Below are 15780 nucleotides of genomic sequence, written 5' to 3' on the forward strand. Positions count from 1 at the left end.
CACCACATGCGTTTTCTAAGGCCTGATGATGCGGAACCCCTTTTCGTGTGTTTAGTGGCCTTTGATGTACTTTGTTGGATAAATCACTAGTCAGATCATTTGCCTGTTTAAAAATTGTGTTATCTTCTTGGCCAGTTGAGAGAGTTTTTAATATGTTTTGAATGCAAGTCCTTCATCATAGCTATGCTGGGTAAACATTTTCTTAAAGAATGTGCTTGTCTTTTTCATTTTTTAATGGTATTATGCCTAAAAGATGTGAAGATTGATGAAATCCAATTTCCAATAGGTTTTTTAGTGGGTCATGCGTGGTGGTATATCTGAGAAAGCTTTACCTTTCCTAAAACCATAAAAATTTCGGCCAGTGCCGTGGCTCAATAGGCTAATCCTCCGCCTGCGGCGCCAGCACACCGGGTTCTAGTCCCGGTCGGGGCACCGGATTCTGTCCCGGTTGCCCCTCTTCCAGGCCAGCTCTCTGCTGTGGCCCGGGAGGGCAGTGGAGGATGGCCCAAGTGCTTGGGCCCTGCACCCCCTGGGAGACCAGGAGAAGCACCTGGCTCCTGCCTTCGGATCAGCGCGGTGCGCCGGCCGCGGCGGCCATTGGAGGGTGAACCAACAGCAAAGGAAGACCTTTCTCTCTGTCTCTCTCTCTGTCCACTCTGCCTGTCAAAAAAATAAAAAATAAAAATTTCTTCCAATTTTTTAAACATTTTATTCATTTATTTGAAAGGCAGAGTTATAGAGAAGCAGAGGCAGAGAGAGAGAGAGAAAGAGAGACAGACAGACAGACAGACATCTTCTATCCACTGGTTCACTCCCTAGATGGCCACAATGGCCGGAGCTGAGCCGATCCAAAGCCAGGAGCCAGGACCCTCTTCCTGGTCTCCCATGAGGTTGCAGGGGCCCAAGGACTTGGGCCATCTTCTCCTGCTTTCCCAGGCCATGGCAGAGAGCTGGATCAGAAATAGAGCGCCAGGACTTGAACCAGCACCAATATGGGATGCCGGCACTGCAGGTAGTGGCTTTACCATCTACACCGCAGCGCCGGCCCCATCTTCCAATGTTTTCTAAGCATTTTGTACTTTCCATTCTTATATTCAGGTCTCTAATCCACATTGAGTTAATTTTGTGTGTGATGTGTCTATAACTGCTTTCCTTAAGATCCTTAATTTTAATTAGAAGAGTTAGATTGATCGTATACTTACATAATGTAGCAAGCGTAAAAACTAGCCCTTACCAAGTCTGGTGTGTGCGTTTGTGACTTTCTAAAAACCAACAGTAGGGGTTGGCACTGTGGCATAGCATGTAGAAAAGCCACCTGCAGTGCCGGCATCCCATATGGGCACTGGTTCAAGTCCTGGCTGCTTCCCTTCCAATCCAGTCTCTGCTATGGCCTGGGAAAGCAGTGGAAGATAGCCCGAGTTCTTGGGCCCCTGCACCCACATGGGAGATCCTGAAGAAGTTCCTGACTCCTGGCTTCAGATCGGCTCAGCTACAGCCGTTGTGGCCAATCGGGGAGTGGGCCAGTGGATGGAAGACCTCTCTCTCTCTCTGCCCCTCCTTCTCTCTCTGTGTAACTCTTTCAAGTAAATAAATAAATCTTCAAAACAAAACAAAACAAAGGTAAAGGCAAGGTTCTGCCTGCTCTCCCCGAGGCTCCTCGAGGTCTCCACGCTCCCAGTGGAAGCCGCTCCCTTCCTTGGCTTGCTCATCCAGGCTTGTTCATCTCATGTTTGTTTTCATATAAATTACGGTTTTATGTGGATTTACCAAGGATTGCATTACCGAGTTCTAATGATTTGCATTGGTATTCCACTTTATAGCATACATGAATCTATGTGGGTATGTACAGCAAACGTTGTGGAAAGTGGAATTAAAGGGAAGTGTTTTGGTGGGAAGATTTGGAAATCTTTACACACCGTTTTTCATGATACGCATTTTCCCTTGAACTTTTTGAAGACCCCTGGTACTTCTGAGCCGATCTTGTGTCAGAGAGGGTGGAGTGTGTGCACCATCTCTGTCTGATGTTTAGAAGGAGCCATTGCTTTGCTTTGCTGATGGAAGGAGAGTGCACAGGGTTGTTCTGTTGCAGAGCTCTAAAGAGCAGGCACCGCTCTCTTCATTCTCCGACTCCTCTGCCCGCAAAGCAGGGAGCTGGACCCCTGGAGGTGGCTGGTGAGGTGGAGGCCAGCCAGGTGGAGCTGGCACTGCCCCGCCCTGGACACTCTCTGCCCTCTGGCCCAGCTGTGTGCTCCCAGGAGCATCTTAGAAACACCCCTGTCTGGCCTCCCAGGGCTCACGCTCATCAGCCTGGAAGACACAGCTTTGAGGCGGATTTTGGGCAAGTTGGGTGCCCTCTGGACTCCTCGCTCGGAAGCCCACTTGGGCCCACCACCTCCAGTAAGGGAGAATGTTCACGGGCACAGAGGGGCCGCCTCACCTGGGGCAGGCTCTGGGCTTCTGAGCCCTGTGCCAGCTTTGTCTTCGTCCTCCGTGGAGGCCACGCCATGTGTGCCTTGTGCTTTAATCCCTGCCTGTTGAGAGGCGGCTGCTGTGTGGCTCAGCCGTGAAGCCGGCTGCCCGGGCTTCCTCAGTTCTCGTTAAGTAATGGGGTTTTCATATACGCTCAGGATTCTAATTCTGTTTATGCAGTGCGGTTGTCTCGTTAGCATGGGGGTAAATCTTCATTGCCTTTGAGGAAGGCTGAAAGGGAGCAGAAGAGAGTGAGCCATTTAGCACGGCGGCCTGGAGTTAAATGCCTCTGCAGAGGTCATTTTTCTTCGGCCCAGGCCAATCCATGATAGCTGACTATTTGCCAATAAGTGTGTAGATCAATACCACCTGTGGTCAGCTCGCACTCGCCACAGAGAGGAACAGAGAGTGAATAATTCAATCTACTGTGCACACAATCCCACTTTCCCTGGAGGAGCCAGCCCTCTGCCCACCTTGGTGTGAGGGCACAGCTTCCTCTTTCTCCTGCCACAGGGTGCGTGGGCCCTGACCCCTCGGCCACCTGAGCCACTCGAAGGAGATTGGCTCATCACCACGGATAAGCACGAGTCTGCTGACCTTAATCACCAAATGTCATTTCACCACACAGAAATGTTTAGAGAACAGAGCGCCAGATGGGTTTCACTTTTCATCCGGAAAACATAGGTTCCAGTTCATCTTCATCCATGCTTCTTTGCTTCCCTGGTTTAGCAAACCTGATGGTACTCGGAAAAGAGCAGGGGAAATAATGTTGCTGCTATTAGCCAACTATGATGTTACTGATGGGGAAATTGAAGCATGTGGCAAATGATGTGGGGAATTTTTAATATTTCTACTCTTTCCCTTTATCCCAGATTATTGAAAGCAAACCAGTTCCAACACATCACCTCTTTTGCTGTGTAGAAATTGAGCAAATCCTGAACAACCACAGCTCTAGGGCCTTGGTCTTACTTGCCTCTGACGCCACCTGACTCAGGTGGGGACACAGGAGGCGATGACCTGGAGAAGCTGAGGGTGGTTCGTGTGGTGGCCGTGGTGGCCCATAAGGATTGGGTGTATTTTGCCATCCAGAACACAGCCCGGGAGTGACACTTAACACGTGTGCGTCAGCCTGCTTTCAAGTCACAATTCTGAACTTTATCATTAATGTAAACCTTTGTTTTAAGGTTTGTTTTATTTATTTGAAAGGCAGAATTAGAGAGAGAGAAAGAGAGATTCCATATGCTGGTTCACACCCCCAAACGGCCACAGAGGGCAGGTCCGGGCTGAAGCCAGGAGCCCTGAGCTCCATCCCTGTCGGCCACGTGGGTGACAGGTGCCCGAGCACTCAGGCCATCTTTCACGGCTTTCCCAAGCACGTTAGCAGAGAGCCGGGCTGGAAGCGGAGCAGCTGGGGCTCACACTGGCACGCCTGGGATGCCGGTGTCCAGTGGCAGCCTGGCTTGCGGCACCACTGCTGCTCTTCCTGTAAACTCTCAGGGAGATACCTTGCAGCCATGCAGGCATCCCGTTCCTGAGTCTTTCGCCGACTGGTGTTGGCGTCTGTTGGTGGGACTTCCCTGCAGCCTTCTCACTGTTAGGCTTGCTTGATGGCTGTCCTGTGCCTTCCGCTCCATTGTGCGGTTGTTTTTGTCATATGGACTCAGGGGTATCTTTTTGTTATGGGTTATAAACCCGTGCTATTGTTGTTCAGTTTACTGCTTAAATTGTTCCAGCTTTGGCCACTGAAGTTCACTGGATATGATTGCATCCTTTACAAAACTCCCAGGGGGGCCGGCGCCGCGGCTCAATAGGCTAATCCTCCGCCTGTGGCGCAGGCACTCCTGGTTCTAGTCCCGGTTGGGGCGCCGGATTCTGTCCCGGCTGCTCCTCTTCCTGTCCAGCTCTCTGCTGTGGCCCGGGAGGGCAGTGGAGGATGGGCCCTGCACCCGCATGGGAGACCAGGAGAAGCACCTGGCTCCTGGCTTCGGATCAGCGCGATGCGCCGGCCGCAGCGGCCATTGGAGGGTGAACCAATGGCAAAGGAAGACCTTTCTCTCTGCTCTCTCTCTCACTGTCCACTCTGCCTGTCAAAAAAAAAAAAAAAAAAAAGAACTTCCAAGAGTTTTGGTCCCACCGCGTATTTCAGATTCATCTTGTGTTTCCCTGCTGTGTCCCTGGATCAGCTGCTTCCCGTGCAGCTCGGATTGCGTTGGTGGAAGGAAGGTCCGTATGGGTGTGTGATACACCAGCCCACGTGTGCACACTCAGCCTTGTGTGTTCTGTCTCTGGATGCGGATGAAGCTGGACTCACACTAACGTTTCCAGTTCCGTCAACACCTCTTCCGTTAGGCTCGTTGTAGCCCTCCCTTTGCAGGTTATTTCTTGAACAGTGAAGAGCTGGTCTCCCATTATTGATTCAGTGCCGACAAACTAGTTTCAAAATTGCAGTCCTGTGAGCAGCAGCAGAATATGATCTGTGTGTGGCTCTGTCTTTAGCCTTTGAGTTTGCAGTCCAAGCAGTACTTTCCCATTTCTTGGGGTTTTTCTTGTCTTTGTTGTGGCTGGGTTATTCATCGCTAATGCATTAGGTTCATTTGTTTGTATTCCATTTGGAGCCCCCCACCCAGACATCCTGGTTGATTTCAATTGTTTACCTGTATTTTAGGTATGTGAAAAATTACTGTGGTGCTGGGAGAGCTGCCTGCTCCCTCTTCCTAGCTGGTCCCAGGCTGCTGGTCTCCCACCCCTCCCTGCACTCCTGATGAGTTCTGCTGGGTCTGACCTGCCTGTCTCTCTCGCACAGATGAGCAGACAAACAAGTCTTGAATCATCTTTTGTACACAGACGATGACAGGGATACTTCTTGTAGCTGGCTTTTCTCCGGTTAGCAGTATGTTCTAGAAGTTACTCCGCAGCCGTGCACAGCACTCTGCCCTCCTCTTTTCCACTCCTGTGTAGTGCTGGGGGGTGGCGTGATCATCAGCCACTCTCCTGTGTGGGGGCACTGGGGGTGTCTCCAAGGCATCGCAGCTTAGCAGTGCAAGCTGACCACCTGGCACACGCGCTTCTGCACGTCGTTGGAGGTGCCTTTAGGGTAGATGGCCCACGGAACAGTTGCTGGGTTAAAAATACGTCCACAGCCTTGTCGGTATTGCCCAATTTCCCTGCAGAATTTGCATTCCCAGCAGCACCTCAGAGTCCTGTTTCCCTGGAGACGTGGTGACAGGGGCCGCATCGCACTTCCATGTTTTCCACCTGTTAGATGATGAGTTCTGAATGGCATCTTCCTTTGCATTAACCTCAGTAAGTGTGAGTGTGAACACTTTTTCGTATGATTGAGAACCATTTTAATAACTTTTTTTGTAAACTGTGTAAGTCTTTTTACCATTTTTCTTTAAGGTTTTGGGTCCTTTATCACTAGTTTTTTATGAGTTTCAGGCATTAGGATCCTCAGCCCTATTTCTGTGGTGTGTGTTCTAAGTGCTGTCTTCCATTTTGTCAGATAGTGTTTGACTTTGTTTAGGGAGTTCGGGATTGTTTTACCCTGCAGAAGTTTTTGTTTTTATGCAGTCAGATCTATCAGTCTTTTTTTTTTTTTTTAAGATTTTATTTATTTATTCGAGAGGTAGAGTTACAGACAGTGAGAAGGCGAGGAGACAGAGAAAAAAGGTCTTCCTTCCACTGGTTTACTCCCCAAATGACTGCAACGGCTGGAGCTGTGCCAATCCAAAGCCAGGAACCAGGAGCTTCTTCCAGTCTCCCACATGGGTGCAGGGGCCCAGGGACTTGGGCCATTTTCTACTGCTTTCCCAGGCCATAGCAGAGAGCTGGATCGGAAGAGGAGCAGCTGGGACTCGAACCAGCGCCCATATGGGATGCCGGCACTAAAGGCGGAGGATTGACCTGTTGCACCACAGCGCTGGCCCCTATCAGTCTTTCCTTTGTTGCCACTGGGTTTTAAGTCATAGTTAGAAACATCAAGGTTAACCGAGAGTTCGCTCATTCTTTCCAGGGAATTTGCAGTTGTTTGTCGTTAGATCTTTCACGTTTAGATCCCTAATCCATTTGGCTTATTGGTGTGAGATGCAGATCCAGTTTTCTTCTTTGCCCAAACAGCTTCGCAGTTGTCCCGGCACCATACATTGACTTGAGATGCCAGGTTTCCATATGCATTTGGCTTTGTCCCTGGACCTGCGACTCTGTCCCGCTAGTCGGTCAGTCTGTCTACACAGGAGCACCGTCGTCGGGGGTGTGGCTTTCCTGGTTATCCTTGCATGCTTGTTTTTCCGTGTGACCTCTAGGTCCAGCTTGGCAACTCTGTACATGGTTCATGGGTTTTGTGATGGGATTACCTTGAACTTACAGACAGAGAGAAGCATCATGTTTGTGCAGTCACACCATCCCACCCAAGAACAGGGGCTCTCTCTCCACTTGTTGGTGTTTTCTGATGCATCCTGCAAGAACATCTCAACGTCTCCTAGTATCAGTTTTGAACAGTTCTTAAGTTTAATATTTATTTAATCTTTGCTAGAATTATTTTAAATGGAGTTTTTTCTAACTAGTTATTGTTTGTGATTGAAAGTTGATTTTTTTTAAAGGTGTATTTTATTTATTTGAAAGAGTTACAGAAAGAGAGGGAGAGACAGAGTGATCTTCTGTCTTCTGGTTCACTTCCTAAATGGCTGCAACAGCGAGGGCGAGGCTGGACCAACGCCAGGAGCTTCTTCTAGGTCTTTCCGTGGGTGCAGGGGCCCACGGACAGTGAGCATCACCTGTGCCTCCCAGGGTGTGCATGAGCAGGAAGCGGGATTGTAAGTGGAGCAGCCAGGACCTGAACCAGTGCCCACATGGGCTGCTGGCTTCACAGGCGGCAGCTGTACCTGCTACACCACAGCACTAGCCCCAGCTGTTGATTTTTGTGAGCTCTTTTATTGAGTTTTATCACTGATTCTCTGGGGGTTTCTAGGTAGATGATCATTTCTACAGACACCGCTAGTATAATGTTCAACAGAAACGGAGATGGGGACATCTTTCCCTTGTTCTGTTTTTGTTTTCTCAGAGGCTTAGAATGTTTTTAAGATTTTATTTGGGCCGGCGCCGTGGCTCACTAGGCTAATCCTCCGCCTTGCGGCGCCGGCACACCGGGTTCTAGTCCCGGTCAGGGCACCGATCCTGTCCCGGTTGCCCCTCTTCCAGGCCAGCTCTCTGCTGTGGCCAGGGAGTGCAGTGGAGGATGGCCCAAGTCCTTGGGCCCTGCACCCCATGGGAGATCAGGATAAGCACCTGGCTCCTGCCATCGGATCAACGCGGTGCGCCGGCCGCAGCGCGCCTACCGCGGCGGCCATTGGAGGGTGAACCAACGGCAAAAGGAAGACCTTTCTCTCTGTCTCTCTCTCTCACTGTCCACTCTGCCTGTAAAAAATAAAAAAATAAATAAAAAAAAATAAAAAATAAAAAGATTTTATCTGAAAGTAAAAGGCAGATGAGAGAGAGGAAGAAAGAGATGGAAAGAGAGAAAGAGATCGCCTGTCTGTCGGTTCATTCCCCCAATGCCCACGACAGCCTGGGCCAGGCAGAAGCCAGGAGCTAGGAACTCAGCCAGGGCTCCACGTGGGTGCAGGGCCCCAGCCCTTGAGCATCACCTGTGCCTCCCAGGGTGTGCATGAGCAGGAAGCTGGAGTTTCCTCGTTTCTCAGAGCCCAGGCCTCATTTAGAGAGAGCTGTGGGCCTGGCTGCTCCTGGAGCTTCGGCAGCAGTGCCCTGCGACCCTCTGGTCTGGTGCTTCCAGCGAGGCAGCGTGATGACTGATCCTTCTGTGGAAATCACCTGTTTGCACCCGCCAGCAGAAATGAGGTCAGCTTTATGACCTTAATTTCTTTTTTTAAGATTTATTTTATTTATTTGACAGGTAGAGTTACAGTGAGAGAGACAGAGAGAAAGGTCTTCCTTCCGATGGTTCACCCCCAAATGGCTGCAGCCACCGCAGGAGCTACGCTAATCCGAAGCCAGGAGCCAGGTGCCTCCTCCTGGTCTCCCATGCGAGTGCAGGGCCCAAGCACCTGGGCCATCCTCCACTGCCTTCCCGGTCCACAGCAGAGAGCTGGCCTGGAAGAGGAGCAGCCGGGACTAGAAACCAGTGCTCACATGGGATGTCGGTGCCGCCGGCAGAGGATTAGCCAAGTGAGCCACGGCGCCGGCCCCTTATGACCTTAATTTCCTTAGGAAATTGTCTGTTTCTTCTCATTTTCAGGTTGATTTTCAGAAAAACCTGCAAAGTAGTACCTTACCTTTAAAAAAATGTATTGTTTTCTTGATTATTTCCCTTGTGTGTGCATTTCTTAGTTTCTACATCGGTGCTCCTCATTTTTTCTTGGTCAACTTACTGGTTTATCTGTTTTTTTAATCCTCCTATCCTTCCCCCCTCCTAGGAAAAAAAGGCTTAGGACAGGTGTTTGACGTGGCAGTTAGAGTGCTGCTCAGGAGGTCCAGGCCCCACATCCGCGTGCCTGGTCTGCATCCCGGATCTGCGCTCGGTTTCAGCTTCCGCTGCTGGGCGGCAGGTGATGCCTCAGGTCCTTGGTCCCTGCCACCCAGGTGGGAGACCCGGACTGAGTTCTGAGTTCTGAGCTCCTGGCTTCAGCCTGGCCCGGCCCTGATGTTGAAGGCATTTGGAGAGTGAACCATTGCATGGGAGATCTTTGTCTGGGTCTCTACCTTTCAAACAAATAAAAATAAATGAATGCAGATTATTTTTATAGCAGGGTTTATTCATCAGCTCTGTTGTCTTTCTACTTTGCACCTCATTAATTCCAACGTTTCCCTTTATTTTGTTCCTTGTATTGTCCTTTGGTTTCCTTTCTGTTTTTTCTTCCAGTTTTTTATGAGCCCGGAATTATTAATGAATTACTTTTTATTCTTTGTCTTTATTGCTAAAAGTGTTAGTGCAATGAATTTTTCTCTGGTTGTTGCTTTAAACATATTTCACAGATTACGGTTTGTGGTGTGTGCATTGTAATCTTTCTCCTTAATTCTGTGTTTTCAGTTTATGGTCTTTCTTTCACCTAATAGGCAGAGGTAATAGGAGGAGGTAATAATGGGATTTTAGAATTTCCAGGTGGACGACGAGCTTTGCCGTTTTTTGCTTTTGTAGATAATGAGCATTTCTGTTGCTTTTTGATCAGAAGGTATTATTTGCAGGGGCCAACGTTGTGGCGTAGCAGGATAAGCCATCACCTGCATCACTGCCATCCCACATGGGCAGCGGTTCAAGGCCTGGCTGCTCCGCTTCTGATCCAGCTCCCTGCCAGTGCACCTGGGAAGGCAGCAGAAGATGCCCCATGCTTGGGCCCTTGCCACTCACCTGGGTGACCCGGATGGTGTTCGGGCTCCTGAGTTTGGGGCTCCTGGCTTCTGCCTGGCCCAGCCCTGGCCATTGGGGCCATTTGGGGAGTGAACCAGTAGATGGAAGATCGCTGTTTCTGTCACTCTCTACAAATGCCTTTCAAATAAATAACTAAAGTGAGAGAGACAGAGAGAAAGGTCTTCCTTCCGATGGTTCACCCCCAGATGGCTGCAGCCACCGGCAGGAGCTACGCTAATCCGAAGCCAGGAGCCAGGTGCCTCCTCCTGGTCTCCCATGCGAGTGCAGGGCCCAAGCACCTGGGCCATCCTCCACTGCCTTCCCGGTCCACAGCAGAGAGCTGGCCTGGAAGAGGAGCAGACTTTTAAAAAGTCTTTAAAAAATCAATGGAAGTGCTGTCTGCATCCTTGGGCGATCCCAGTCGCCAGGGCACTGCCGGGCGTGTTTCTGTAGGAGCTGCCTTGCGGGACGACTGTGTGTAGGCCCTGCGTCCTCTTATTGATGTTTTGTGCATTTGATCTGCATTTGACTGACCGTGGCCTGTCCAGGTCCTGTTACCCCCTGTGTCTGTCTTCGTCTGTCTCCTGCAGTCTCTACTTCATGAAAGCAGTGGTTGTCATTCATAGATGCCCATGAGTTCTGGAAGTCAAGAGCGAACCCCAAGAAATTATGTTACGTGGTTCTGGGTCCAATACTTTTTGCTTTAATTTTTAAATATCTATTTTAATGTGTTTTAGAGAACAACAAACCTAGCACTGTGGTATGAGGCTTCTAGACTGAATAGATCCATTAAGTTAAGAAAAAAAAAAAAAGGCTGTTTAGAAAACATTAAGTTCACGCTAGCGCAGATAATACACAAAACTGGCAAGAGTAACTGTGGCGGTGGGGAGTGGGGCAGGGCCATGGGGAATGGGGCGGGGCAGTATTGTTACCCTAAAAATACGCAAGGTTTTGAGACACTGGAACTGGACGCTTATTTCCTGTAGCCTTAGAGGATTTTGAGGATTTTATAATTATCTTTTTCAGTTCATGTGAAAGCAAACACCAAATGTTGATTTTCCCAAAGGTTATCGATGTGAGCTGTGTAACTTTTGAAATAAACAAAATTAATTTGCTCTTCAGTGCCAGCAAGACAGAGGATTATTTGTCTGTGAACTATTCATTTTGCATTAGAAAATTACGTGAGCACAATGTGTTGAACATATACCTAGTTTCTTGATAGGTTTTGCACACTTTCAACATCAGAACGCCAGTCACAATGGTTTATTATAAGAATTTCAGCCAACTTTGTTTAAATGACCATTCTAAATGTATGGAGCTGAGCACGTGTCAGCAGAGCTCACGCAGAACCGACGGCTGTCTCGCGGGAGCCGTTTCCCCAACGTCCCATCCAGGTTCCTGCGGCTCGGGGTCTGCGTGTACTCCTGCGTTCTTTGAAAACAAACTCAGCTACAGCACCGGGTGCTTAACCAGGCCATCACAAGTGAAATTTTGTTTGTTTCAGAAACGAGTGTGCAGGCGATCAGAAGCCAGTGCGCCCGAGCGTGGGTGCCACCAGGTGGGCACAGGCGTCCTGGCGTCTGGCAGCACAGAGGACCCTGCCACCAGGCCCGAGGGTGGCCAGGGGAGACCCAGTGCAGTGGTACGTTCCTACCTCGCCCCCCAACCCTGCAATGTCTTCACAAGCAGTGTAAGCAGTGTTGTTCTGATGCGTCTGCCGCTGTGCTTTGTTGACCAGATCCTGCAGAGCGGCTCCAGGAGCTCCGCCCCGCCTTGCCGGAGGTGTATTGCCGGGGAGTCTGTAAGTGTTAGCCCTCTCGCCGTGGCATGAAAGATGGGCTTCTTACATTAGACCCACGAAGCAACGTTACCACAAACCCAGTTACAGGGCCGAGGAGCGAGGGCGTACGTAAGAAGGCGGAGACTGAAGCTTTCCTTTGGTTCCGTTGAGGGGCAAACCGATTTGTTTCCAGCTTCCGACTGGAAGTAGAAATTGTGAATGCATTTAAAATTCATTCTCAAAGGCAATTTTTAGGGAAAAAGCCACTTGATTTGGTGGAAATAGACACTCATTTGTGGACACCTTGGAGGAAAGCGCCAACCTTCCCCTTTAATTTCCAAATAGGAGTCAGCACTGTGTTTTCTCCCTGTAAACTCCTCCTGTGTTTCTGTCAACTTCACGTGAACTGCAGGTTTCGGGAGGAAACAGGAGGCTCGGCGCTGCCAGATTCGAATTCTCACTCTCCTCTCTTGGGCAGAAACCATAAAGCACACGTTAGCATAATAATGCCTTTGTTATTAATTTTGAACTTCCTCTAAGAACAAGTTAATATGTTTTTGATAACCTCTATAATTCTTGGTTTTTTTTTTATTTTAAGTTTGGAATCTTAATATTGCAATAAAATAGAATTATATTTAAACTCCACATAGAAGCCAGGAATTTGTGTCTGCTGTGCACGTGTGTGCATGCATTTCTGAGATTGCCCCCCAAAGATCTTCAGAGAAACACATCACTGTGTTTTTGATAAGCACAAGATTGAGTCAGTGAATCACAGAGGTCCTCGGCTGACACGTCGCAGGCTCCTGTGCCCTGGGGTGCTTGACACTGATTTTGTTTTAAACAAAGACCTAACATCATGACAGCCACCATCCCAGTGAGCCTCTGGTTACAGGACTTTGTTAAACAAATTAGGAGCAAAGTTTCATGTGAAACTGGCTCCATGAGTTTGTAGTTTGCTGCTTTTTGTACTCTACCTTAAGAGAGATTCCCACAAGTCATGTTGTATTCTATGGTGTAATTCAAGTAGTGATGCAGCAATTTGAATTTAGTATCTTCAGGTTGACTCATTCAACTGCCAAACATAGCTTGGCATACAGACGAATCGCACTCTGAGCACTGGGGCGTAGCGGGTTGAGCTGCCGCCTGCAACACCAGCAGCCCTTGTAGGCGCCAGTTTGAGTCCCAGCTGCTCCACTTCCTACCCAACTCACTGCTGAAGGGCCGGAGTTTGGGGCACCAGATTCTGTCCTGGTTGCTCCTCTTCCAGCTCTCTGCTGTGGCCCGGGAAGGCAGTGTAGGATGGCCCAAGTGCTTGGGTCCTGCACCCGCATGGGAGACCAGGAGGAAGCACCTGGCTCCTGGCTTTGGATCGGCGCAGCGCTGGCCGTAGTGGCCATTTGGTAGGTGAACCAACGGAAAGGAAGACCTTTCTGTCTCTCTCACTAACTCTGCCTGCCCAAAAAAAAAAGAAAGAAAAAAAAGTGCCTCCATTTGGGGGCCCGATTTCCTGTAAAAGCTGGGTCATGCAGGGGAAACCGAAACTTAGAACAGAACAGCTCCTTAGCTTCACCATATAAGGAAATCCCCTGGGTCCGAACCAATCAGGAACAACTGCGTTGGATCAGGAAGTGCCAGAAGTGACCCCAGCCAATCCACTGTTACGCGCACCCCTCCACGAAGTGCCCTGCTTTAAAAGAGGCTCCCAAGCTCGGCTGGGGGTCTTCCTCTGCCCTCCGCTGCACGGTTGGTTAGGCGGGTCCCTGCCGCGGCTTGTACTTCTGAAATAAACCTTGCTCTTGCATTTCGGGATGTTCGAGTCTCTGGCGGCGTTTGAGGATCCAACAGTCTGGGCACAACACTGCTAACGTTCTGGGAAGGCAACAGAAGATGGCCCAAGGGCCCCTGCCCCCACATGGGAGACCCAAATAGAGTTCCAGATTCCTAGCTTCGGCCTGGCCTAGCCCTGGCTGTTGCGACCAACTTGGGAGTGAACCAGATGGAAGATCTCTCTGTCTCCCTTTCTCTTTAACTCTGCCTTTCAAATAAATAAATAAGTAAACAAATCTTTAAAAAAAAAGAGAAATGTGGCCCCATTCCGGTGGTTGCCCAGCACCCTTCCTGTGGCTGCCCCATTTCCATGGACTGCGTCTCTCAGGTTCCCCACCTGTGGGCGCAGGCGCTCCCAGCGCTCCCCCCGTGATTGGGCCGTTCGGCTAATAGTCTGTTTGAGCAGTAGGACCTGCTGGATCAGGGCTTTCCTGCCTTTGTAATTCCCCAGGCTTCTCTCTGTTAGGTTTCACAGGAAATGAATCTATGAGCAGAAAACCTACATTGATATGTAAACATCATTTTTTTGGTTAATGCTCAATATTCTTTTCATCTAAATTTCAGAAACTGACTTTAAAAAATCAGTTTCCTTTTATTTGTAGTCATTCTCAATAAAATTTTACCCAGGCTTGGGCGTTTTAATATTTACACCCACTATTTCTAAAAGTCTTATGTAAATAAAGATTGAAATGTGAATTTGAAAAGTCACACCTCTTGATATTTGAACAGACTATAGCTGCATATATCTTCTTTTTCTAATAATATGGCTAGTTTCTCTCCTAAGCTTTTAAAATAATAAGACACTATTTTTGTATTCTAAAACATGAAAAGGTTCAGTGTTAAATAAAAAGCAAATAGTATTTTTAGAGATGCCAGATCCCAGGGAGTAGTGCTTAACAATAAACCACCGATGGGCAGCAATTCTGAATTCCAGAAGACTTTATTATAGTCAGGGCTCCATTCACAGAGGCGTGTCCATCTGCACACGAGCCCGCCCCTCCCACCCGTGGTGCCTGCAGGTGACGCTCTGTGGCGCCCTGGGACCAGGGAGAAGCAGTGGTGGCTTGTGTGGATTTCCCAGCAGGCAGCTGGCACGTGGTTCAGCGTGGGTGGGGGTCTCCCTGCTGAGCGCCCTCGCAGCTGGGCTGTGGTCCATTTCTGACCGCAGGAGGTGCTCAGCTCCACTCCGGCCCCGTGTCGCCGCCTCGCGTGGTGCTGGGTCCCGCTCTCCTGTCCCTGTGTTCCCCGCCGTTCCCCAGACCTCTTCAGACCCGTGTCCCAGTTTGACTTCGTCTGTCCTGTGTGAACCCCTCTCGCTCACTGTCACAGGGTGCTCTCAGGCATCCTGATGCGGCTTATTCCAGGGGTTACTGCCGCCGTTCGGCTCGGGCTACACATTGCGTCCAGAAGCGTCTCCTCTTGTGCCAAGCTGCCCTACTGGTGTCCCGTCACAGGACCAAGGGTGGTGGGAACCCGCGTTGTGGCGTTTGGTGGCCGCCCCAGCCCAGGGCCCGATGGCTGGCGCCCTGCTGCTGTGCGCTGTCCTGCACTGTGTGTCCAGGGGCAGTGCAGAGACCCCCGTCCCCAGCACAGCTCCTCTCCTGGCCACAGCCTCGGCAGCCAGCTCCTTCCCCAGGCCAGCTGCTCTGGCTTGGCACAGGGGCCATGTGGCAGCTGAGAGTAATGTGGAAACCAGGCTGTTCTTTGGAGATTCAGACCAATTAAGTGAAATCTAATGAGGCGCCCGGGGTCTCCGGAGTAATCAAAAGAAGATACAGGCAGAGAGGAGGGGGCTTGTAAGACAGACAGGCTAGGGAGAGTGGGCTTAGGAGGTCTGTGGGGGATGGGGTGAGGCGCAGCATCCAAGGTGGAGCCTCGGCCACCCCCACCCCTGCTTTGTCCTGCGGGGCTCCCTGCCTCAGTCCCGCAGCTCTGAGCTGTGGAGGCCACGTTTCCCACGCTCCTTGTTCTCTGGCCTCTGGGTAGAGTCGCCGGCAGGACCTGGGAGCTGAGCTGGGCTTGGGGAGAAGCCGGGGCATTTCTCCCTCTGCCCCTGCCTGCTGGGGCTCCCATGGAGCAGGCCCAGTGTGGTCCCACTCTTGTTAGGGGGTATCAGCTCCTGGCCCTGTGCTGGGGGCACCTGCTCCTGGCCCTGTGCTGAGTGGCTGGTTGCCTCTCCCTGCCCTGTGTGGCCCTCATGTCTCCTCCTCCTCAGGTGTTGGTAAGTCCTGTGGTCAGTTCCCTCCCTTTGAAATTGAAGTACTTGGACTGGACCTGACTTGGCTGCTCAGCTAATAGATTCCCCTGAAATAAAAACAGTTGTTCTGACAGACACAGGCTTCGG

The 15780-nt window shown here is 50.2% G+C and overlaps 1 protein-coding gene across 2 annotated transcripts in view; it reads left to right on the forward strand.

Annotated features, from left to right (window-relative positions):
- C17H10orf143 (chromosome 17 C10orf143 homolog) overlaps positions 1-15780 on the forward strand; it is a 40749-nt gene that overhangs the window by 12834 nt on the left and 12135 nt on the right. For both annotated transcript variants that reach the window (XM_062214496.1, XM_062214498.1), the window contains exons 2-3: positions 11334-11471; positions 11568-11630. In XM_062214496.1, the coding sequence (XP_062070480.1) occupies positions 11334-11471; positions 11568-11630 (201 nt within the window). The remainder of the gene's footprint in view (positions 1-11333; positions 11472-11567; positions 11631-15780) is intronic.

Source organism: Lepus europaeus, chromosome 17 (assembly GCF_033115175.1).
Source record: "Lepus europaeus isolate LE1 chromosome 17, mLepTim1.pri, whole genome shotgun sequence".
Classification (NCBI taxonomy): Eukaryota; Metazoa; Chordata; class Mammalia; order Lagomorpha; family Leporidae; genus Lepus; species Lepus europaeus.